The 24,386-nt window shown below is 47.2% G+C and overlaps 1 protein-coding gene across 1 annotated transcript in view; it reads right to left on the bottom strand.

Moving 5' to 3' along the window:
* Positions 1–24,386, bottom strand: part of LOC138528721 (TRPM8 channel-associated factor homolog) — a 280,446-nt gene that overhangs the window by 139,912 nt on the left and 116,148 nt on the right. The window contains exon 3 of the mRNA XM_069640581.1: positions 5,498–6,438. Coding sequence (XP_069496682.1) covers positions 5,498–6,438 — 941 coding nt within the window. The remainder of the gene's footprint in view (positions 1–5,497; positions 6,439–24,386) is intronic.

Genomic DNA, 24,386 nt, shown 5'->3' with positions numbered 1-24,386 from the left:
CGGTGGCGGTTCCAAGGCAAAGGTCCCATACAAGCTGGTCAGTTCACTAGGCGGTCCAGGAACACTTCCGAAGAGGCTTGTTTGCAGGTTAAGCACGAGGTTCTGAGAGTAGTTAGTCCCACTACTCCAACGTATCGAAGCGCCCTTGCAGAAATTCTGTGATCAATGAGAAACAGGGGCTACAACGGGACAACAGCGGGCTCAGGATGCCAAACCTTCCAGCAGGTCACCAGCGGTCCCACAGATCTGCTTCTTTTGTTCAGGATACTTGGCTCCTTTACTAAGTTTGGTGTGAACTCAGAAGATCGACCTGGAATAGGTCTAGAGTGCCTTCTCTTATCCGGAAACTCCTTTGCGCCAAAACAAAGAGAAACCAATCGGAGATCTGCTCACATTCAGCCATTCCAGACGTGGGCCAACCTCGGACCACGGTGGTCCCAGTCATCCCAGCACACCAGGCATCCTGGCACCCAGGATGTGTATTGGAACTAGACAGCTCCAGACCACATCCTGGCGCACACACATAAGGCATGCAGAAGCCCGCAAAAACCTCGGTTTGCATGGGATTCTGCATGACCAAATAAGGAATTTCCCAGAACCTGGGGAAGGCAAAGGGACAAAATGGCCAAAGGACAGAACAAAGGACCTTGTGGCATGGCCATTTTAGGCACTGGCCACTGTCCTGGGCCAAACAGAGTAAACGCTGTTTGGACCATTAAAAAGCATCAAAATTCTTTAAAAGTAACTGCTGCCACCAGCCCTGTCCTGGAAACACTTGTACATTCACCAAGAATCCTTCAAGGATGTCTAGGGCCTTAAAAATGAAAAAGAGACTCCAGTGCATTGTACTGGAAGGTACATTGTGCACTGATAAAATGTTACCAACAAATGGCAACAAAGTGAAAGACTAAGGGAAACAAAGTCTCCCAGTAATGTTGGGGGGTTTACAACTGGAGGGAAAATTACCCATAAATGGAAATCTTTCCTAACATCGAACGCCACACACTGGAGTCAAACGCAGCATCAGGTTAGCTCCTCTCTCCCTCGGTACAGCCAGTCTTTGTACCGCTTCCCGCTGCGCATCCTCTGCACTCTTCAGGGCTTCCGACCTTTGCTACTTCCACAACAGCGGCCACTCCAGTGCTTTCTGTTTCTGCTGCTCCCACAGCTTCTCTAACTGCTTCCCCAACTGCTTCTCGCTAATGGCCCACACCTGAGACAGTTTTAATTGTTTAAAAGTCCCGCTCAGGTTTGGGTAATTAGGATCACTAGCCGCATACTACAGTTCCACACCTCTGAACCTCTCTTCCTCGTCCCAGTATCTAGAGAATTATGGGACTTGAAGTCCCCCCTTTTTTCATAATTTAATTTACTTTGATTTAACTATTTGTAAAATGTACTTTCAAGAGAAGTTTCCAAATGAATTAATGGTTGACTCTTAGTTTTATTACTCAAACCTAAGGAGGAATTAGAACTATCAGAAGTGGTAGCATTGCTTCCCTGATTCTTACATGTATCATTACCATGTTGACCATAAGGCTTTGCATACTTTATGCCTTGGGAACATCTGGGAGAGGAAGCCTTACAATGGTACCAAACCATCAAATATTGAGGCATTAGGGAGCCTTGACCCTCAGAAGAGGCAAAATACTGCGTCTCTCCTGATGGAGTCCTCACATTCCCCTGATGGCCTTCTCCTCCCATGTGATTCACCCGGCTAATACCACCCCCAGGGTCCGGATCAGGTAGTGGGTGCCTTCCCCTGGCCACATGGGAGGATACTTTAAACTGGGATTCTGTGAGGATTCCACAGGATTCATCACAATTTACAGTGGACACGGCCCAAGGCCATGGCTAGTGGCCCGGTAGTGTTTTAAAATATACAGCTGAAGGCTGTGGCCACATAGTGGGTCTAAAAGAAAGATATTGGGGGAACATGTAAAGTGGAGACAGCCGAAGACCGTGGCCATCTATTGGGTCCAAAAGAAACATATTGGGGGAACATATACAGTGGAGACAGCCGAAGACCGTGGCCATCTATTGGGTCCAAAAGAAACATATTGGGGGAACATGTACAGTGGATACATCCGAAGACCGTGGCCATCTATTGGGTCCAAAAGAAACATATTGGGGGAACATGTACAGTGGACACAGCCGAAGACCGTGGCCATCTATTGGGTCCAAAAGAAACATATTGGGGGAACATGTACAGTGGACACAGCCGAAGACCGTGGCCATCTATTGGGTCCAAAAGAAACATATTGGGGGAACATGTACAGTGGACACAGCCGAAGACCGTGGCCATCTATTTGGTCCAAAAGAAATATATTGGGGGAACATGTACAGTGGACACAGCCGAAGACCGTGGCCATCTATTGGGTCCTAAAGAAACATATTGGGGGAACATGTACAGTGGATACAGCCGAAGACCGTGGCCATCTATTGGGTCCAAAAGAAACATATTGGGGGAACATGTACAGTGGACACAGCCGAAGACCGTGGCCATCTATTGGGTCCAAAAGAAACATATTGGGGGAACATGTACAGTGGACACAGCCGAAGACCGTGGCCATCTATTGGGTCCAAAAGAAACATATTGGGGGAACATGTACAGTGGACACAGCCGAAGACCGTGGCCATCTATTGGGTCCAAAAGAAACATATTGGGGGAACATGTACAGTGGACACAGCCGAAGACCGTGGCCATCTATTGGGTCCAAAAGAAACATATTGGGGGAACATGTACAGTGGATACAGCCGAAGACCGTGGCCATCTATTGGGTCCAAAAGAAACATATTGGGGGAACATGTACAGTGGACACAGCCGAAGACCGTGGCCATCTATTGGGTCCAAAAGAAACATATTGGGGGAACATGTACAGTGGACACAGCCGAAGACCGTGGCCATCTATTGGGTCCAAAAGAAATATATTGGGGGAACATGTACAGTGGACACAGCCGAAGACCGTGGCCATCTATTGGGTCCAAAAGAAACATATTGGGGGAACATGTACAGTGGACACAGCCGAAGACCGTGGCCATCTATTGGGTCCAAAAGAAACATATTGGGGGAACATGTACAGTGGATACAGCCGAAGACCGTGGCCATCTATTGGGTCCAAAAGAAACATATTGGGGGAACATGCACAGTGGATACAGCCAAAGACTGTGGCCATCTATTGGGTCCAAAAGAAACATATTGGGGGAACATGTACAGTGGACACAGCCGAAGACCGTGGCCATCTATTGGGTCCAAAAGAAACATATTGGGGGAACATGTACAGTGGACACAGCCGAAGACCGTGGCCATCTATTGGGTCCAAAAGAAACATATTGGGGGAACATGTACAGTGGACATGGCAGAAGGCCATGGCTCGTGGCCCGGTAGTGTTTTAAAATATACAGTGGGCACAGCCAAAGACTGTGCTCCCTGGCTAGGGCCAAAGGCCCTGGCTTCTGGACCAAGAAACATGTATAGTAGCCACCTGGTGGGTCCAAAATAAACATATTGGGGGAACATGTGCAGTGGATATGGCCGAAGGCCGTGGTCACATGCCCATGGCCGAAGGCCATGGCTCGTGGCCCGGTAGTGTTTTAAAATATAGAGTGGGCTAGTGGGCCCGAAAGACATGCATAGTGGTCACAGCCAAAGGCAGTGGCCACCTAGTGCCTTGAAAATAAATATATTGGGGGAACATGTACAGTGGATACAGCCGAAGACCGTGGCCATCTATTGGGTCCAAAAGAAACATATTGGGGGAACATGTACAGTGGATACAGCCGAAGACCGTGGCCATCTATTGGGTCCAAAAGAAATATATTGGGGGAACTTGTACAGTGGACATGGCAGAAGGCCATGGCTCATGGCCCGGTAGTGTTTTAAAATATAGAGTGGGCTAGTGGGCCCGAAAGACATGTACAGTGGACACAGCCAAAGGCAGTGGCCACCTAGTGCCTTGAAAAGAAACATATTGGGGGAACATGTACATTGGGCACGGCTGCATGCTGGCTCACTGTCCATGGCCTAATGCCATGCCTAGTGGCCTGTAAAAATATATATGATATAACAAAACCCTTTACATCCACTGAAAAAACGTTGGTTAAGTGGTGCAGATTTAACGTAAGCAAACCCTTGAAATTCAGCGGATGTGGGAAGTCATGACCCGCTTAACTCGGCACGCTCCCGCTGCAAAGCCCATGAGCACACATATATCCTAAGAGAAGGGATTCAGAATGACATACAAAATGGCATGATGGGGGACATGGCATTATGGGGACATCAACGGGAGCGCGCCGAGTAAAGTTGGTCACGACTTCCCACATTCGCTGAATTTCAAGGATTTGACTGCACCTTAACTAAGGTTTCTTTAGTGAATACATATACAATTACAAATATTTTCAGTGCAAAAACATCAGTTAAGATGATCTGATGTACTGCCTCAATACCGATGAAATTGAACAGGAGTGGGAAGAAATAACCATCTGAACTCAGAGACCTCCATACCCCGTTGCTCAGCCCGTGAGCAAGTGCATGACGTCACAGCAGGGATCAGCAATGAGGTAAGAAATGACATCATGAGTGACATCTACAGGGCGGGCTCAGAAATGCTTAGTACTGGTTTTGAGCAAGTCTGCAAACGTATATAGCACGCTCGCCTTGGAAGCAAGACAACGCGGAGCAACACAGGTTCGATCCCCGGGTCCGCGCTTAGAAACCTCTGGGTATTAAGCGCATTATAAATAACCTATCATATCATATCATAGGCGCTTTACATCGGAGCTGAGACCACAGGGACAAGCTTTTAGGGATAGCACCGATGTAGGGGTCTCCAGGCAGCTGACATTAGCTCCAGGTCTTGGCTCTGCCAATAAACTGATGTTTTACTGAGTGTGACCCCTGTGAATTGTTAACCAATGATACATGATAAGTTTCTGAATTAACTCACGTTTACTGTATCTTGCAACCATTTTATGACACCCAGTGGATCTCCTGCCCTTTTTATGTCAGAGAAATAATGATTTGATCAAACATGCATAAAGCACCCTCCCTATCCAGACAGGCCCGGAGCGCTTTGCAAAGTTCAAAGGGTGAGGGGGAGAAGTTACGGTTTTTTTTTAGAACAGGATTGAAAAATCAGGATAGGATCTTTCTTTTTCGAAAGATGATGATGGAAGAGTAAGCGTGGCTGTGGGGTGAGAGGGCATCCCAGGCTCTGTGCGCTCATTGGGTGAAGGGCTCTTTGTGTGGAGGTTTGCTTGCAGAGCAGTGTATGCATGAGATCTTGGATAGCTTGTCTGGTGTGTGTGTGAGTGATGGGTTTCAGTTTGCTGTGATGTGAATGGCCTTGTATATGATGCAGAGACCTTTGAAAGCAATTCTCTCAGTGTGGGGCACCAGGGATGCTGGGCAATGTGCAAGGTTGGTCTTGCTGCTCCATGCTGGGTTCAGTGAGGAAGGAACCAGTCCTTTGTTACCAATGCAAATCAAAGCCCATACCTTGATTATTGGCATCGATGGTCAGGGTGACGTGTGCCAAGTCGGGATGTGTGTTATAGAGACTTGTTGCCATCTTCATCAACACAGACTCGATGGAATGGTTTTTAATCGGCTTCTCTTTGCTACATTTCGGAATCCCAACACTGCATAGTAGATTCTTCAAGAGTCTGTGAACCGATGAGATCACGGCAGAGTCCTCTGCGGGAAGCTTTGCAAACTCAGCGCAGTCGTCTCCTAGCCTCTTAAGCCAGGCTGATGGCGTCGCCTTCGGATCGCCCTTGCCATTGATATCTTTCAGAAACCTGTCAACGGCTCTGCGGAAGTGATAATGCAGATGGCCGTCCTCAGGCCGAACAGGTTTGTACTTATCAGCCTTGAAGGAATAGCCTAGGATGCTGATCCCAAATTTGTTGAGTATTTTATTCCCGGGATATTGTGAAACGGCGTCCTGCCCCGGATTCTGGGAAGCCCACCACCAGGCCTGACCACCGATGAGCAAGCCCCCGCCTTCAGCCACAAACTCGTGAATCTTCTGGGCCTCTCTATCACTGTAGGAAGTGCAGCAGTAGACGCTTAGACTTGAGATCAGGTCAGAAGTTCCACACGGCACGTTGTTCTGGGTGAGAAGGTTTTGGAAGGCCTTCAAGCTGCTCGCGACCCCTATTTTTCCCCGCCTCCCAGCGTCCAGCCAAGAGACGGCATTCAGAAGGAACGTTTTAAGGAGAGGGGTGTCGAGCTGCTGCTCATGCGTTGCCACGACAACACGCCCCTGCCCATAGTAACCAGCTGCCAGGAATGTGTTATGAGAATCATCGAGTCCAACGGGGAAGGCCAGCGCACCATGAACCAGCAGGTGGGATGGAGTCCCTTCATTTTTAATGTCCAAGTCAGTGACGCCGGCCAGGAGAAGCTTCAAATCCTTGGAGAAATCAATTCCATGCCTGAAAAACAAAAATATAATCTCATTTGTAGCGTGCAGAATGGCACGGAAATTGGAGCAATAACTTCTGTAAGAGGTGAAGAAACCCATTCATGATGTGGCTGTAATGGGTTGGTCATTCTGCCCATCTCAGCTGAACCACTAAGGACTCTGCCATAGGCCTGGCAGCATCTGGTAGCCACTAATAGCACCTTCTACTACAAGTGAAACCCCTCCTCACAAAGCATCTTACAGGCCCATTCCTGGGTAACTTCGAGTGAAGGGATTGAGAAGTTAGTCCAGTGCCAACTCCATAACCATTTGTAAAGAAATCTGTTTGACAAGAGGTTATAAAGATGGGAGGGTGGCAAAGAGGGGATGGGTGGCAAAGAGGGGATGGGTGGCAAAGTGAGGATGGGTGGCAAAGAGGGGGTGGGGAGCCGAAGAAATGGAACGTGATCAATCATAGCCTTGGAACATTCTAGACCAGTCAATGGTTGAAGGAAAGGGGGGCACGGAGCAGGGGCAAGCGATACTTAGAAGTAAAAGTGCAGTATGTATAGCAGAGCCTCAGGAGGTCAGTGCAGTGAGGCAGAGGTGGAAGCCCCAGTGGCCATCGGCCATGACGTGATGACCTCTGATGATCACATTGGTATCAAGGCCCTTAGCCCTGAGCTAGGGTAGCAGTGTTAGTATTCAAAGGACCTCTACATGGTTTAAACCAATCTTTGCCAAAATAAATCAGATACTGTAATTTTGAGAAGTGTATTTATTTTTTTATTGTGCTGATGATTTTCAAGAAACCTTACACATAAATTCTAAAATATAACATAAAGTAAAAATCGATCATTATCAAAGTCACATTATTGAAACATGTACCTAGGTAAAATGTCAAAGTTAAAAGAAGTGAAAAGACACTTCAAAATCCCTTTTGGAATACGATTAATCTGAGTTAGGACACGCATTAGGGCATAGTACAGCTTCAATGAGTTACCAGAAATAATTCTAGCCCATGCATTTTCTCTAAACTTGATAGTGTGATTACATAAAAAGTCATTAAAATATATGATTTGTATATTCTTTTAAATAGGACATATCATACCCACGTGTTTCAAATTTCCAATGTCCCCCCTTACAGAATCTGCACCTCGGATCAACCCCCCACCCCTGCGAGCGAATACTCAAAATCTTACGGGTTTTTATCAAATTGAATCGACATCTCAGCTCCTTGTTCCTCAAAGGGGGAGACGGCGAGCGCGTGAGGTGAACATTTTTTGCCCCCAGCTTTTTGTGCTCGAGTGGTAGGTGTGGAAGAGATTTGTGAGATGTAACCTTTTCACAAGTCTCGCACCAGTCCTGAAGACTCCATGGAGGGTAAACACTGTTGCACATTTCTTCATCAGACATGAAGGGTGGGACCCATCGCTGCTGCCGATCAACTCAAAGAGGGAATCGTTAGCCCGCTCCTTAAAACGTGGAAATTAAGGGAGAGTAAACCCTCTTCAGGCCGTATTGTGCTCCAGGGGCACAATTGGGAACACCCAATGCATATCACCATATAAGACCCTCAAATTATGAGAAGGCAAGACCCAGAAGCTCTTGGTAAATGTTCACCCCCTATAACAAGGCTGTACTTAATGTGTTGACTGAGAATTGCCCACATCGTTTGCTCAGATATCTCATCGGAATCCGCAGAGGGCGAGCCGTTCCCCCAATATATTCCTCTGTGTCTGAGTTGCTCTAATATAAATCATGAAGCCCAAATCTGTAAAATCCTTCACAATCTCTAGTTTTTCCCCTGCAATGTTTCTCCCTGTAACCACCACGAATGGCTCACTTTTCTACCTTTCGATTCAACAAACTGCAATACCTTTGTCTTATTAATGTTTATCACCAAGTCATTTGCATGCATGTGTTGTTGGAAAGCCCTCAGTAGCCTTTGGAACACAGTTTTTGTGGTATCCACAGACACTATGTCATCCGCATCTACCAGACGGTGGATTTTAACCCCATTCACTTTTGGGGCAATAAAAGCATCTCCCGAGAGGGCTTTCCCCCTATCCGCAAGGTCTACGTTAAATGAAATGGGGGCAAGAATACAACCCTGCCTTAATCCTCTCTTAGCTGATGGCCCTGGGAATGGAGGCGTGCCTGTACCTTGATGTTCAAATGCAGCTCGATTAAGCCCAGTTTTGGGATGATCCAATGACGTGACTGTGAAGAATTTGTATAATCCAGAGATTTCCCCAGCGAGACAGTCACAAAACTAACCCTGAAAAATACAGTTAATATCTTCAACTAAATATGCACGCGGCCGGGATTACTGAGATACCTCATGTGAGATGTGAAGGATTTACCAAACTATCAAAGTTGCAATGACTGACATTGTCGATAATTCCAATTTGTAGGGATCTAACCTGGTTATTACGGTGGATTTATTACTTTTGAAATAGGGGCATCAGTGAAATCCACTAACTGTGAGTTTACCAGCAATTACCAACTTGGGTTACATGATAATGATCCAATACATTGTCTAACAAATATATTTCTTGTACCTATCTCTCTCAATGTTTACCCATTACTCTACCACCCTTTCCCCCACTCCTCTTTTTGTCTGGTATTTAATTTAATTTATTTATTTTAATTGTTTAAATTTTGTTTTTCTCACTTTCTCACATGTGTATTACGGTGCTAATTCATAATTATCATGACTATGGTCCATCATTCTACTTTGCAATGTTTGCTTTGACTCATGTACAATTATATGTTGATGTTGGACTAAGTTCTATGCATTACAACAACACTTGCTTTGTTAGTACTTATGGAGCTATGACTAAGAATTAGCCCTGATTTGAAAAAGGTCTCAAGGAGACCGAAACACGTGTCATCACTCAAGGGCACTCTACAAATATAATATAAATAATACAAACAAGATTATTGGGCGCTGTCTCCTTCCGGATTATTTATACTTTTCACCTTGGATCGAATTTACGTTTCCCAAAAAATCCGGTAGAGTGGTGAAGAACTTCAGGGGTCAGACGTATGCTACGATAGTAGAGAGCGCTAGTGCTTGGGGCAGGACGTCACTTAGTTCATTAAGCCCTCTCTGGGGCTATCCTCCTAACCCAGGAGGCACGATGAAACGCTGAGCACCCAACAGACTCTTTACACTGGTTCCCAGTCATGAAAGGAGCATTGGGGCGTCCAGCTCTGTTGGAGCATGCCATTCAAACAATCTCAGATGCAAGGTCAGCCAAAAGTAGTTTATTTTGGCCAATGGCCGGTATTTCATACGGAATATATGGGACACTGATCTACTGCTTCCCAACCTCTCAGAGCTCCTTCCTTCTCTCCCTGGATCCTCTAAGCTGATCCCCTTGGGAAGGTGCAGAGTCAAGGTCCTGGAAGGGATCACCCCAGTGGATCACCTGCCATGAGACTGGCGATCCGTGCCTGAATTTAATAAGGATCTGTTCTGTTATAGAATTGCAGCAAATAGCCAGTAATCTCACTCTACACTGCTCCACCTGTTGAATGGTTTGGTTTCCGTACAAAAAACCGAATCCCCAAAAAACGCATGGAGAAATGACCGAACCATTTCAGCAAATGTCGACATTTTGGGTCATTTCAAAGAAAATATAGGTCTGGGTAGGATTAAGGGTATTAGTTAAGATGGGGTGGTCAGGGGGAGGGATGCCAGCAGTCTCCCTCCGAATTTTTAGAAAACAAATACAAATTCAGTCATTTCTCTGTTCGAGTTTTTTAATTCGTTTTTTTCATGGACAAGCAAATGGCATCACCTTACCAATGATTTCCTCAAATGGAATATTCTATCCTCTGGGGTACTGAAATGGCATTCACTGAGAACTTTCTCATGTTCCTGAATAATTTATATCGCCAAATTCCTGGGAACGCAGTGGGAGAGACTGCTTAGAAATGTCTAAGTCCAGAGTCCAGCAGCAAAATGCTCAAACATTGGAGCAAGGATAGCAGAGCACTCCTGGACTCTATACAGAGCGGTGAGGAGGAACTGATGCAAAACCCAACAAAAGTTCTAAAGAAACTCAAGCACCTTGATTGGATTTTGCCCTTAGACGCAGCTGCGGGTAATAAACTCACCACTCACCTACCAGGTAACACAAAAAAAACTGAACAAACTTCAAGGCCTCATCGGGAAGTTTCCAAACAGACCTGCACGTAACCTCCTCTTGTGAGCTCGGCTCAATCTCCTGGAAACAAGGGAAATATTGGCCATAAGAGGCCTTTCCATCTCAAGTAAGTGTCGGTTTTGTAAACAGGATGACAAAAAAATGACCATATGCCATCTGCTCCTGTTATGTCCTGGCACTCGTCAGATAAGAACCCAATATCTGAACCACTTATTCACGAATCCCCTTCTTATGGACTAAGAGACCTGCTGGTCTAGGATGATGGGCGGGGACAGGTGTACTTGGCAAATCGCAACGTCAAAAATCTTGGAACATATAATGACAAAAGCGATACACTTTTCTCTTTCTTCTTCATAAGGTTCAACGGAAAACAGTAGAGAACACAAAACTTTGCCTTCAGCAAACGTAAAGACTAGATGTGGACACCACCGCATTTTGCTATTCTCACTTTGTAAACATCTTTTTTTCTGATTAAAACAAATAAAAAAATAAAATAAAATACAACATATCTATCTACTGCCTACACAAGAACCACAACTATTGGCTTTGCCAGTGCTTGTTACTCACATGAATGCCGTGCAAGGAACAGAAACTCATATTGATTATAAATCAAGTACCTAAATGCACACTTGGTTGAGACATTTTTATTACACCCGGAGCTGATTTAGAGTTGCAAATATGCCATGAACTTACAGAAGAGTGGAAATAACACAGGTGTCTCCTTAAAAGCACAAGGCTAGCTGAAGAAGACCCTGGGGAAGGGTGTTCTTTATGGGGAGCGGCAGTTAGTAGTTGAGAATAGTTTTAGGGGCTAGCAGGGCCATGAGTGGTGAATGGGTGCATGCATATCCAAACACTACCCACAGCATGTGTGTGGCACCTCCTCACATCCCATCTTTCTTCTAGCTCCACTTCCCATGCCAAGAGTTTCAGTTTATAGGCAGCACTTAAAGTGCCACTTAATTGCCAACTTCTGCTTCCAGCGTTCACAAGTTTCAAGCAGCCGTGCGCGAGAAGGCCATACAGTTCTGTTTTTCACCCACTGTATACTAGGACTTTTAGTTTTTTTCTTGCCAATTTAAAATGTAGGAAAACTACAAGTCCCAGAATTCCAAGTAAAAACATGGCCGTCTCACACATGGCCACAGGAAACTTGAGGGCTCTGTGATTCCTGGCTCATTGTCACATATCGTAATTTGCCCTTAGATGTTTTCCCCTCCAGCCTCCTACTCCAGTCTCTAAAAAAGGTCACATTGAAAATACAAAGAGTTGCTGTAAACATTTCAGTTATGGTTACGGGAAATGCAAGGATATGACACGTGGCCGCTCAAAAAGCAGTCACAGAAAAAGGCCTGCATAGGCTTAGATACATATGGAGGAGCGCACAACACGCAGAAAACACACGTGCATTAAACCATGAAATCATCACGGACGTGAACATATTTACTTTCCGAAAGCTGTCACTGCACAAATGTCCCAGCCAGTGCAGTACACACAAGGTGTGAGGTGCACAACACGATGCCTTGCACCCACTTCCTAAGGTTATACCAACTGCAGGTGCACCTGGGTATCGTGCCCTGGCCAAGGAGAACACACGCAATGACATGGCAACAGGCTGCAGGTACCAGCAGGTACCCCAAACACACCCCTATGGGGAGAACTCCCCTCCATCCGTGCACCAGGTAAAAAGAACTTTCAATATCAAGAAACACAGCCATGAATCATAGTTTTCAAGAGTCGGTGCAGTAACAGCCCTGGTTACTCATGAATCATAAAGCAATATCGTGGCTTTTCTTACCCATCGTCCACAAAAGGTTTTAACCGAATTACCAGAGATATTCAGCTAACGAAGGTCAGGCGTAAAGAACCATTGTAGTATATCATTGGATAAAGCTTATTTACTGAGAAACAAAGTGATGGGCACTCAATAAATGGTTACATGTAAAGAATACATTCACTCAATACCATGTAATGATGGTGTGCGATGGCGGAAGCTACTCGTGAGCTATCACATGTCAGAACATGTTCTTCTACCCAGAGAACATACGTAGATCAGCATGTTGCCAGGCATGGCATCTGCCTATTACAGTCACATGGAATCACATGACTTTACAGCTCTTGCACTGTCCCATGTCAGGAGCATTGAGGTGGTCTAAGAAAGGCTGTCTTTATCAGTGGTTCTTTCTAACAGGGTGTTAGGCAGAATCCTGTGCAGTGCAGTGCCCTTAGGGACCACTACACACGATTAAGACTACAGGTGGTGATACAAGTTCACCTTTGGTACAAGCCTGTACTACTATGTTAAAGTGGTAGCAGTGGTGGAGCAGCCAGGCTTATCTCAAGAGTATATGAGCAGTAGCAGAGATTACACAACGGGACCACAATTACTGTGACTCAAGCAAACACTGACTCAAGGTTTTAGGTAAAAAATATAAGTACATTTATTTTTAAACCATCAGTAAAACACAACACTTCTATAAATTCAAAAACCACACATAAAATATACTACACACAACCAATTCCCTTGGTACAGAATAACCCAAGGTAAGTACCTTAGGTTTTGGCGGACCGGTGTTGTGAAACAAAAGACGCTACCAGGAATACACTTGCGATCACTTTTTGACAGTAATGACAGTTCGGTTTTAATAAAGAAACGCATATCCGCGGCAAGAATTGTTCAAGGGACCAAAACACACTTAGCACCTGGGCTAACCAGAGAGAGTTGGGTGCAAAAATCATAGGCAATACTTTTGTCAAGGCAGACAGAATCAGAGAACACTATTTGATGGAAATTCAAGAGTCAATAAGCCGGAGCTAGTGTCAAGTGGAACCGGGTTCCTGTTGTCGAGGATCACACAGTCAGACAGTTCAAGATTCAATGTTGCCAGGAGTACTTAGATATTGTCAACAGAGGAAGCAAAAGTTATAAGAAGGAGCGAAAACAAGGGCAAGCCTTGGAGGCGAAGAAAAGGGGTTCACCCTAATTCCTCAAGCAGAACACAGTACATTATTCAGTAAAGAAGCTGGTGCCACGGCAGTAGTTCCTGTTGGTTTTTCCACAGACCCATGGTTCCTGGAGCTTCGGTGCGAAGGAGGACGTCTGGAGGGGTCTGCACCACACAGGGATGAAGGCAGCAGCAGCAACGGTGAATAAAAGGTGCGCTCCTTAAAAACAGGAGAGGCTTGCTCTTCAGATGGCTGTCTGGACCACTACAGCAGTGTGCAGAGATTTCGACCAAGAAGAGGATCCTCTGGCTGTGGAAGATGAGCTGCTTATCCCCACCAAGCTCAAGGGAAGAAGACTCCGGACTGGATCTTCTCTGGTCGTCGAAGGGTAGATAACTCAGGACTGCAGCAGGGCTTCACCGGGACGGGATAGTTGCAGCAGCCATCTTCTTCTCCGCTTCTATTCGGTTCCTTGTAGTTCCAGTGGCAACTCTGGCTTCTAGCCCAAGAGTCTGGCCTTTTATGCGAAAATCCCCCATTCACACAGCCTGGCTGTCAATCACGCAGCAGGGGGTTGTCCAGCCCGAACAACCACCTCAGCCAATCATGGCAAAGTGCGACTTGGGTTTCCTAGGATACCCTGTGCAGGGGTTGACTACACCCCTCCCTCACATTCAGCCCACCTAGACACCCAGGCGCCTGGAGGAGGGCTTCTTGGCAGAAGCACGCCAAAAAACAGGTAACAAAGGAGGCATACCTGGTTTGCCGCGCAAAGTAAAACACTAGAAGGACTTTAACAAAAAGAAATGGTGAATAAACCCGAACGGAGTCAAAAGAAAAAGTATTTGGTCCAGCGGGTTTATGTTCGTGGCTAATATAATTGCCTAAAACAATACCACGTTTATATAATATAATCGCGGTAGAAAAGTTAGGATAGATACCACTGCCACCAGCCAAGTCTAAATGTTAAAAGATAGAAACAATGCTCCAGGAGGTACAGATAAAAAGGGATACAGAGTAACCCTTTCCAGTACTCCATGTAAGATGGTGTGTACTGGATCTGTCGTTAAATGACTAAGTAAAGTTAATGTCAACTTTACCCTTTTGTGGGGGACTGTAGTCAGCCTCAGAAATGGAGTCGGTGGGAAGTCTAAAAGACAATCCTGTGTCACTGCACTGAAGGTGCTGTGTAACACACAAAAGAGGGGGACTACTGAAGTGGTGTACTCCAGAGTCCACAATCACAAATATAGGTAAAAGACACAAGGCAAAACATGGGTAGGAGTGGGGGAAAAGCTCACACTCTTACCAAGTGAAAACAATAAACTCCAGAAATCCAGAAAAGCTGCTGGGGACTCACTAGGTGAGGGAAATTTTGTGACACTCTAATCCGGCAAATCAAATGAAAACCCACAAGCGGGTGAATGTACATACAAGTTTCCACCAACCTGGTCAGAACGCCGGAACCGGGACAGCAACGGCGGAAATGAAGAGCCTCCCCGAGAGTCCTGAGCCCCCTACCCCTTCGGAAGGAAAGAAAACCTCAACAGGGAGAGGCAGGACCCCCAGGGAAACCCTCAAAGGGGAAAAAACCCTGGACGCGTTGTCGGAGATCCTTGCAGAAAGATGGCTATCCAAGGCACAGAACTCCTAGCTCGATGGCAGTATCACAGGTTCTATCGGGAGAAAATAACAGGTAAATATAGGAGGAAACTGGAATAGAAGAACAGAATTAATACAGGTGAGTATGTTCTTACGGATGGTGTTGGTAGATTCTAGCTGTTGATGAGAGGTGAAGATTTCTCGGAGTGAAAGGTAGGTAAGGACTGGAGTTCTAGTTCCTTCAGGAACTTCTGTAGTAATGAGAGGAAAGAATACTAAACAGGAGCGGGAAAGAACGGATAAAAAAACTAACCAGGAACGGAGAAGAAACGGAGGACCAGGGAAGGAACTCACCGAGTCAGGAAGACTTGGGATTCCGCTGTTTTCACTTTGTAATAAAGGCTTGCGATAGGATAGCGAACGGGTTCCCGGAAATGCAGGCTGAACGGTAGTAATAGCTGGAAGGGAGCGCTGGAAGGGAACGGGAGCGTCATGCAAGTCAGTAGCGACGCGAGAGGGCGAAAGCCTTCGGTTCTGAAATAGTGCCACATGACTTGTCGTAAGAGTCAGCTGGTTGCGTGGATGAATCATGTGACCTATTCTTGACGTGCGCTGGCAGCGCGGAACAACAGTACCGCTAAAACTGATAGCATTGACAGGAATAGACAGCGCTGCCGTACAATAAAGCGCGGAACTGCACAGTCTCCACTTATGCAAATGTAAAAAGCAGCGATGACGGAAAGGTGTAACAGTATGCCCTCTCCTCCTGGGGGGTGATCCGGGCTTCCCGGGGTGTAGACGAAAAAAAAGTCGAACCAAAAGGGGAGAGTGAACACCAGAAGCAGGTTCCCACGTTCTTTCAGCCGGAGAATACCCCTTCCAATCAATGAGAAATTGCAGCTGACCCCTGTGGTAGCGGGAATCACAGATACCGGCCACCTCATATTCTGTCCCGGTAACAGTGATTACCGGAGGTGGAATGCTCTTAGTAGAGCATCGGAAACGATCGGCTACAGTTGGTTTCACTTGAGATAGATGAAAAACAGGATGAATGCGGGACCAGGCAGCTGGGAGAGCCAGTCGAACAGCTGCCGAGCCCACTTTGGATAACAACTTGAAAGGACCATAAAACTTAGGAGATAACTTAGAAGGGACTAAGTGTCTTGGGAGAAACCGAGAGGCCAACCAAACCTTGTCTCCTACTTGTAGTTCTGGAAATTTGCATCGATGTCGGTCTGCATATCGCTTGGCTCGATCCTGGGCTTCTTGAAGAGCCAAACGAGCCTTCTTTTGGCCAGACTGGATGTTGTCTATCAGACAGTCTACCCCTGGTAGTTTAGAGGAGGAAGGAGTAGCAGTAGGGACAAAAGAAGGGTGAAATCCGTATGAACAGAAGAAGGGGCTAGTCTTAAGAGCTGTGTGCTTGGCATTATTGTAAGCAAACTCTACTATTGATAACAGTTCAGCCCAATTATCTTCAGCTGCTGAGACGTAACAACGTAGGTATCCCTCCAGTGTTTGGTTAAGACGTTCCGTCTGCCCGTTGGTCTGGGGATGATATCCCGAACTGAGTGCCCTCTTGATGCCCAAAAAGTGACAGACTCCCTTCCAATATTGTGAAGTGTATTGGGGCCCTCTGTCAGAGACTATGACTTCAGGTAGTCCGTGTCTGGAAAACACTTCAGAAATGAAGATCCTAGCCATTTGGGCTGCCCCTGGCAATTTGACCAAGGGAATGAAGTGTGCCATCTTGGTCAAGTAGTCTATGGTGACCATTATGGTCGTATAACCTGAGGAAGGGGGAAGATCCACTATAAAGTCGGTGGAGATGACTTGCCAAGGTTTCTCTGGTATAGGCATGCGGGTAAGTAAACCAAAAGGAGGAGCTCGTGAAGATTTAGACTGGATACATGTTGCACAAGAGTTTACATAATCATGAACATCGACCTGAAGAGTTGGCCACCAGAAATATTGTTTTATCAAATCCAGAGTAGTCTGTATTCCCCGGTGCCCTGCCGCTCTAGAGTCATGGCACATCCGAAGGACCTCAGATTGAAGAACGCTGGAAGGAATTAGTACTTGTTCTGCGTGGAAATATAATCCTCGATCCCTTGTAAAATGGTGAGTAGAAAGAAGATTTTCACATCTGGATTGATTCTTAATGGTATCCTGCTTTAGTAAATGTAGAAAGTCGGAAATGACTGCCACAAATCTCGCTTGAGGAAACATCTTCTCTGAACAGAATTGAGAAACATGTGGTTTCCTTCGAGATAAGGCATCGGCTCTCAGGTTCTGGCTTCCTGGGAGGAAGGTGAATTCGATCCGATAAGGCAAAAAAAAATACGCCCACCGTGCTTGTTCACTATTGGTGGTTTGAGCCTGTTGTAGTACTTTCAAGTTCTGATGATCTGTTCGGACCACTATGGCATGGGGAGAGCCTAGTAGAAGATGTCCCCATTCTTCGAAGGCCTTCTTAATGGCCAATAACTCTTTTTCAAGTACCGAGTAGTGTAGTTCCGAGGAGTTAAACGTTTTTGACAGATAGGCCACCGGTCTCTCCTCCCCTGAATCTGTTGTTTGTAGAAGGACGGCTCCTAGAGCGTGGTGAGAAGCGTCCGTCTCAATGATGAACTGACGAGATTGATCCGGATTGAGTAAAATCCTGGCAGAGGTGAATAAACCCTTTAAAGTCTCAAAGGCTTGTTGGGCTGAAGGGTCCCAAGAGAAGGCGATACCCTTCTTGAGTAGTCGAGTAATAGGTAGGATAGTCTCAGAGTAACAGGGAATGAATTTCCGATAGAAATTTGCGAATCCGAGGAATCGCTGAACCTCCTTTACGGTGGAAGGTGCTGGCCAATCCAGCACGGCAGAAACTTTTCTTGGATCCATGGAGATCCCGTTTGCTGAAAGGACAAATCCTAGGTAGGTTATCTGTGTTTGATGGAACTCACACTTCTCCGCCTTACAATACAAATGATTCGTCTGTAAGCGACTCAGGACTAGGTTGACGTGCTGGATGTGGTCTTCAAGAGTAGCTGAGAATATCAAAATGTCATCGAGGTAAATGACGACACAGTGAAGAAGCAAATCGGCGAAGAGGTGATCCATAAACCGCTGAAACACAGCAGGCGCATTAACTAGACCAAAGGGCATGACTTGGTATTGGAAGTGTCCGAAAGGTGTTCGAAAGGCCGTCTTCCATTCGTCATTAGGAGCGATTCGGATGAGGTGATAGGCCCCCCTAATGTCCAATTTAGTGTAAAGTGCCGCTCCACGGACGGCTTCGAGAATGTCTTTAATCAATGGCATTGGATACTTGTCAGGAATAGTGATCTTATTAAGTCCTCTATAATCGATGCACGGTCTCAATTCTTCTGTATCTTTCTTTGGAATAAAAAATAAGGAAGCTCCAGCAGGAGACTTAGATTCGGTAATGAGACCGTTCTGGAGATTAGCATGGAGGTATTCTCGAAGGGCACTCTTCTCACGTTGGGACAACACATACATGCGTCCAAACGGAACCGGTTGATCTGGAAGCAGGTCTATATGACAATCATCTCTTCGATGAGGAGGAAGTGTTGGAAACTGGGGAGTAGAGAAAACCCTGAGAAAGTGCTGGTGACATTCGTGAATCAGACCCAAGTGACCGATGGAAGGCAACTCGGTGGTAGGAGGAGGCTCTGATGGAATATAGATGCCTACAGAATCGTGTGAAAGACAATGAGCGACACAGTACTCCGAACCCAGAAAAAGTGTTCCTGCCTTCCAGTTTATGTAGAGGTTGTGTAATCGCAGCCAAGGCAGACCAAGAATTATGGGGAAGTGTGCCGCTCTGATTAAATCAAACACCAATGTCTCTTTATGAGAGGCGATCAAACAAGTTAGCTGCTTGGTTTGTTCTCGTATAGGTCCCGAGCTTAATGGACTTCCATCTACCCCTAGGATGGGTGTAGTAAAGGACTTAGGAGTTCTGTCTATCCCATTCTTGGCTGCCCATTTATCGTCAATGAAGTTTCCAGCGGCTCCGCAGTCGAGCAGAGCCGGTATACCCATCAAGTTCCGGTCAGGCAACAAGATGGTTAATGAAAGTACAATCATGGATGGGTTATGAGCCAACGGTTCAGGAGTGGACTCATCTTCGGTCGGGGAACCCTGAAGCTGGACTCCTACCGTGGTTCCCCTTACGGTAGGGGCTTGGCGTTTCCCGACAGCAAAGGTCTGGATCTGCGAGGAGGAACAACTGGACAATCTCGCAACAAATGGGAAGAAGACCCACAATACATACACAAATTTAAGGCTTTCCTTCGTTCTCTCTCTATTGCTGAAATAGGACCCCTAACTGATCCTATCTGCATGGGTTCCTCAGAGGGAATGGTCTTATGTGGAAGGGTCAAGAGATCTGGGTTAAGACGAGGGCCTTTCCCCTTCTTCCTTTCTATTGAACGCTCTTGGAGACGGTAGTCTATTTGCATAGTCAAGGATATCATCTCAGCCAGGTTTGCAGGCCGTGGAATCTTGGACACCTCATCCTTCAAATCCTCAGCAAGTCCTCGTCGAAAGAGGGTGAGTAGTCCGTCATCAGGCCAACCGGTTTCGGAAGACAACTGTTTGAATTGGGTAATGTAGGACATAAGGTCCTTATGACCTTGCCTTAGATCTAAAAGCCTTTCCTGCGTGGCTACCGAAATCTCTTGCCGACCAAACATGGACCTGAGACTGTTGGAGAACGCTGGGTAGGAATCCAATATAGCGTTTCCGGAAGTGACTAACGAAGTAGCCCAAGCAAGGGCGGGGCCCGTTAGGTGTGAAATAAGAAAGCCCACTTTGTCCTTATCGGTGGGGAAGAATCGAGATTTAAACGTAAACTGGATGGTGCAACTATCAAGAAATTCTTTTAACCTATGAGGGTCACCATCATATTTGCCCGTGGAGAGGGTAACGGGAGGGGTTTCAGAAAAGGCCCGGGCAAACTGTTGCTTCAACTGTGCATTGTCCTGTTTAAGACTCTGCATTTCAAGAGACATGGACTGCATAGCAGCCATCAATTGCTGCATTTGTTGTTCCATCCCAGCACTACCGCTCCGACCAGGTTAATGAGCAGGGGCGTCGCTAACTGTGACACTCTAATCCGGCAAATCAAATGAAAACCCACAAGCGGGTGAATGTACATACAAGTTTCCACCAACCTGGTCAGAATGCCGGAACCGGGACAGCAACGGCGGAAATGAAGAGCCTCCCTGAGAGTCCTGAGCCCCCTACCCCTTCGGAAGGAAAGAAAACCTCAACAGGGAGAGGCAGGACCCCCAGGGAAACCCTCAAAGGGGAAAAAACCCTGGACGCGTTGTCGGAGATCCTTGCAGAAAGATGGCTATCCAAGGCACAGAACTCCTGGCTCGATGGCAGTATCACAGGTTCTATCGGGAGAAAATAACAGGTAAATATAGGAGGAAACCGGAATAGAAGAACAGAATTAATACAGGTTAGTATGTTCTTACGGATGGTGTTGGTAGATTCTAGCTGTTGATGAGAGGTGAAGATTTCTCGGAGTGAAAGGTAGGTAAGGGCTGGAGTTCTAGTTCCTTCAGGAACTTCTGTAGTAATGAGAGGAAAGAATACTAAACAGGAGCGGGAAAGAACGGATAAAAAAACTAACCAGGAACGGAGAAGAAACGGAGGACCGGGGAAGGAACTCACCGAGTCAGGAAGACTTGGGATTCCGCTGTTTTCACTTTGTAATAAAGGCTTGAGATAGGATAGCGAACGGGTTCCCGGAAATGCAGGCTGAACGGTAGTAATAGCTGGAAGGGAGCGCTGGAAGGGAACGGGAGCATCATGCAAGTCAGTAGCGACGCGAGAGGGCGAAAGCCTTCGGTTCTGAAATAGTGCCACATGACTTGTCGTAAGAGTCAGCTGGTTGCGTGGATGAATCATGTGACCTATTCTTGACGTGCGCTGGCAGCGCGGAACAACAGTACCGCTAAAACTGATAGCATTGACAGGAATAGACAGCGCTGCCGTACAATAAAGCGCGGAACTGCACAGTCTCCACTTATGCAAATGTAAAAAGCAGCGATGACGGAAAGGTGTAACAAATTTGCCATAAAATGAGAATTCTCCCTAACACATGGCTTCAGTGCCAGGAACAGATATAAATCCCATGGCTGCTGGCACATTATTTTACACCAGTAGTACATTGTACAGCTGCAATGAAGCCATTAGCTCTCTGCACACAGCTGTTTGATAAAGATAGCTCAAAGAAGTCCCAGGGGTATGTGATTTGGGCGTGGAGGGGTAGGTATTGGGTGGAAATGAGTGGGTAAATAATCAAACAACACCCAGAAACACTTGTTTACATGCCCGTTATAAATTACTTATCATATTTACAAGCTTCTCCTAGCCATACTCCAACACATGCCATATACCTTCTAGCCATACTCCAGCACATGCCATCTCCCTCCCAGCCATATTCCAGCACATGCCATCTGCCTCCTAGCCATACTCCAGTACATGCCATCTGCCTCCTAGCCATACTCCATCACATGCCATCACTCTCCTAGCCATACTGCAGCACATGCCATCTGGCTCCTAGCCATACTCCAACACATGCCATCTCCCTCCTAGCCATACTCCAGCACATGCCATTTGCCTCCTAGCCATACTCCAACACATGCCATCGCCCTCCTAGCCATACTCCAACACATGCCATCTCCCTCCCAGCCACACTCCAGCACATGCCATCTGCCTCCTAGCCGTACTCCAACACATGCCATCTGCCTCCTAGCCATACTCCGGCACACGCCATATGCCTTCCAGCCATACTCTGGCACATGCCATCTGCCTCCTAGCCATACTCCAGCACATGCCATCTGCCACCTAGCCATACTCCAGCACATGCCATATGCCTCCCAGCCAGCACATGCCATCTCCCTCCTAGCCATACTCCAGCACATGCCATCTCCCTCGTAGCTATACTCCAACACATGCCATCTCCCTCCTAGCCATACTCCGGCACATGCCATCTGCCTCCTACCATACTCCGGCACATGCCTTATGCCTCCTACCCATACTCCGGCACATGCCATCTGCCTCCTAGCCATACTCCGGTACATGCCATCTGCCTCCCAGCCATACTCCAACACATGCCATCTCCCTCCCAGCCATACTCCAGCACATGCCAGCTCCCTCCCAGCCATACTCCAACACATGCCATCTCCCTCCTAGCCATACTCCAGCACATGCCATCTCCCTCCTAGCCATACTCCAGCACATGCCATCTGCCTCTTAGCCATACTCCAGCACATGCAATCTCACTCCCAGCCATGCTCCAGCACATGCCATCTCCCTCCTAGTCATGCTCCAGCACATTCCATCTGCCTCCTAGCCATGCTCCAGCACATGCCATCTGCTTCTTAGCAATACCCCAACACATGCCATCTCCCTCCTAGCCATACTCCAGCACATGCCATCTCCCTCGTAGCCATACTCCAACACATGCCATCTCCCTCCTAGCCATACTCCGGCACATGCCATCTGCCTCCTAGCCATACTCCAGCACATGCCATCTGCCTCCTAGCCATACTCCGGTACATGCCATCTGCCTCCTAGCCATACTCCAACACAGGCCATCTGTCTCCTAGCCATACTCCGGCACTTGCCATCTACCTCCTAGGCATACTCCAACACATACCATCTCCCTCCTAGCCATACTCCAGCACATGCCATCTGCCTCCTAGCCATACTCCAGTACATGCCATCTGCCTCCTAGCCATACTCCAGCACATGCCATCTGCCTCCTAGCCATACTCCAACACATGCCATCTGCCTCCTAGCCATACTCCAACAAATGCCATCTCCCTCCTAGCCATACTCCGGCACATGCCATATGCCTCCTAGCCATACTCCGCACATGCCATCTGCCTCCTAGCCATACTCCAACACATGCCATCTGCCTCCTAGCCATTCTCCGGCACATGCCATCTTGCTCCTAGACATACTCCAACACATGCCATCTTCCTCCTAGCCATACTCCAGCACATGCCATCTGCCTCCTAGCCATACTCCAGCACATGCCATGTGCCTCCTAGCCATACTCCAGCACATGCCATCTCCCTCCTAGCCATTCTCCAACACATGCATCTGCCTCCTAGCCATACTCCAGCACATGCCATCTGCCTCCTAGCCATACTCCAACACATGCCATCTGCCTCCTAGCCATACTCCAACACATGCCATCTGCCTCCTAGCCATACTCCAGCACATGCCATCTGCCTTCTAGCCATACTCCAACACATGCCATCTCCCTCCTAGCCATACTCCAACATATGCTATTACCCTCCCAGCCATACTCCAGCACATGCCATCTCCCGCCCAGCCATACTCCAGCACATGCCACCTCCCTCCTAGCCTATCTAGCACATGCCATCTCCCTCCCAGCCATACTCCAAAACATGCCATCTCCCTCCCAGCCATACTCCAGCACATGCCATCTCCCTCCCAGCCATACTCCAACACATGCCATCTCCCTCCCAGCCATACTCCAACATATGCCATCTCCCTCCCAGCCATACTCCAACACATGCCATCTGCCTCCCAGCCATACTCCAGCACATGCCATCTGCCTCCCAGCCATACTCCAGCACATGCCATCCGCCTCCCAGCCATACTCCAGCACATACCATCTGCCTCCTAGCCATACTACAGCACATGCCATCTCCCTCCTAGCCATACTCCAAAACATGCCATCTCCCTCCCAGCCATACTCCAGCACATGCCATCTCCCTCCCAGCCATACTCCAACACATGCCATCTCCCTCCTAGCCATACTCCAGCACATGCCATCTCCCTCCCAGCCATACTCCAGCACAAGCCATCTCCCTCCTAGCCATACTCCAGCACATGCCATCTGCCTCCCAGCCATACTCCAGCACATGCCATCTGCCTCCCAGCCATACTCCAGCACATGCCATCCGCCTCCCAGCCATACTCCAGCACATGCCATCTCCCTCCTAGCCATACTCCAGCACATGCCATCTCCCTCCTACATGAATCATAAATATGATACATAATGAACAGTTTGAGCAGGGATAGCAATATATATAAAGGTTTATAATATAGTTATATTACATTTGTGTTTATATTACAATATACATGACAGGGGTAGGGTAGGAAGTCACGTTACTCGTTGAGGAGAGTGGTCTTGAGGTTGTTGGGGAAGACGGAGATGGAAGTTTCAGCTCTAACGGTGGCAGGGAGT

Source organism: Ambystoma mexicanum, chromosome 7q (assembly GCF_040938575.1).
Source record: "Ambystoma mexicanum isolate Mex_15411 chromosome 7q, UKY_AmexF1_1, whole genome shotgun sequence".
Taxonomy (NCBI): domain Eukaryota; kingdom Metazoa; phylum Chordata; class Amphibia; order Caudata; family Ambystomatidae; genus Ambystoma; species Ambystoma mexicanum.
The sequence above is the reverse complement of the archived record's forward strand: the minus strand, read 5'-3'. Positions and strand labels throughout refer to the sequence as shown.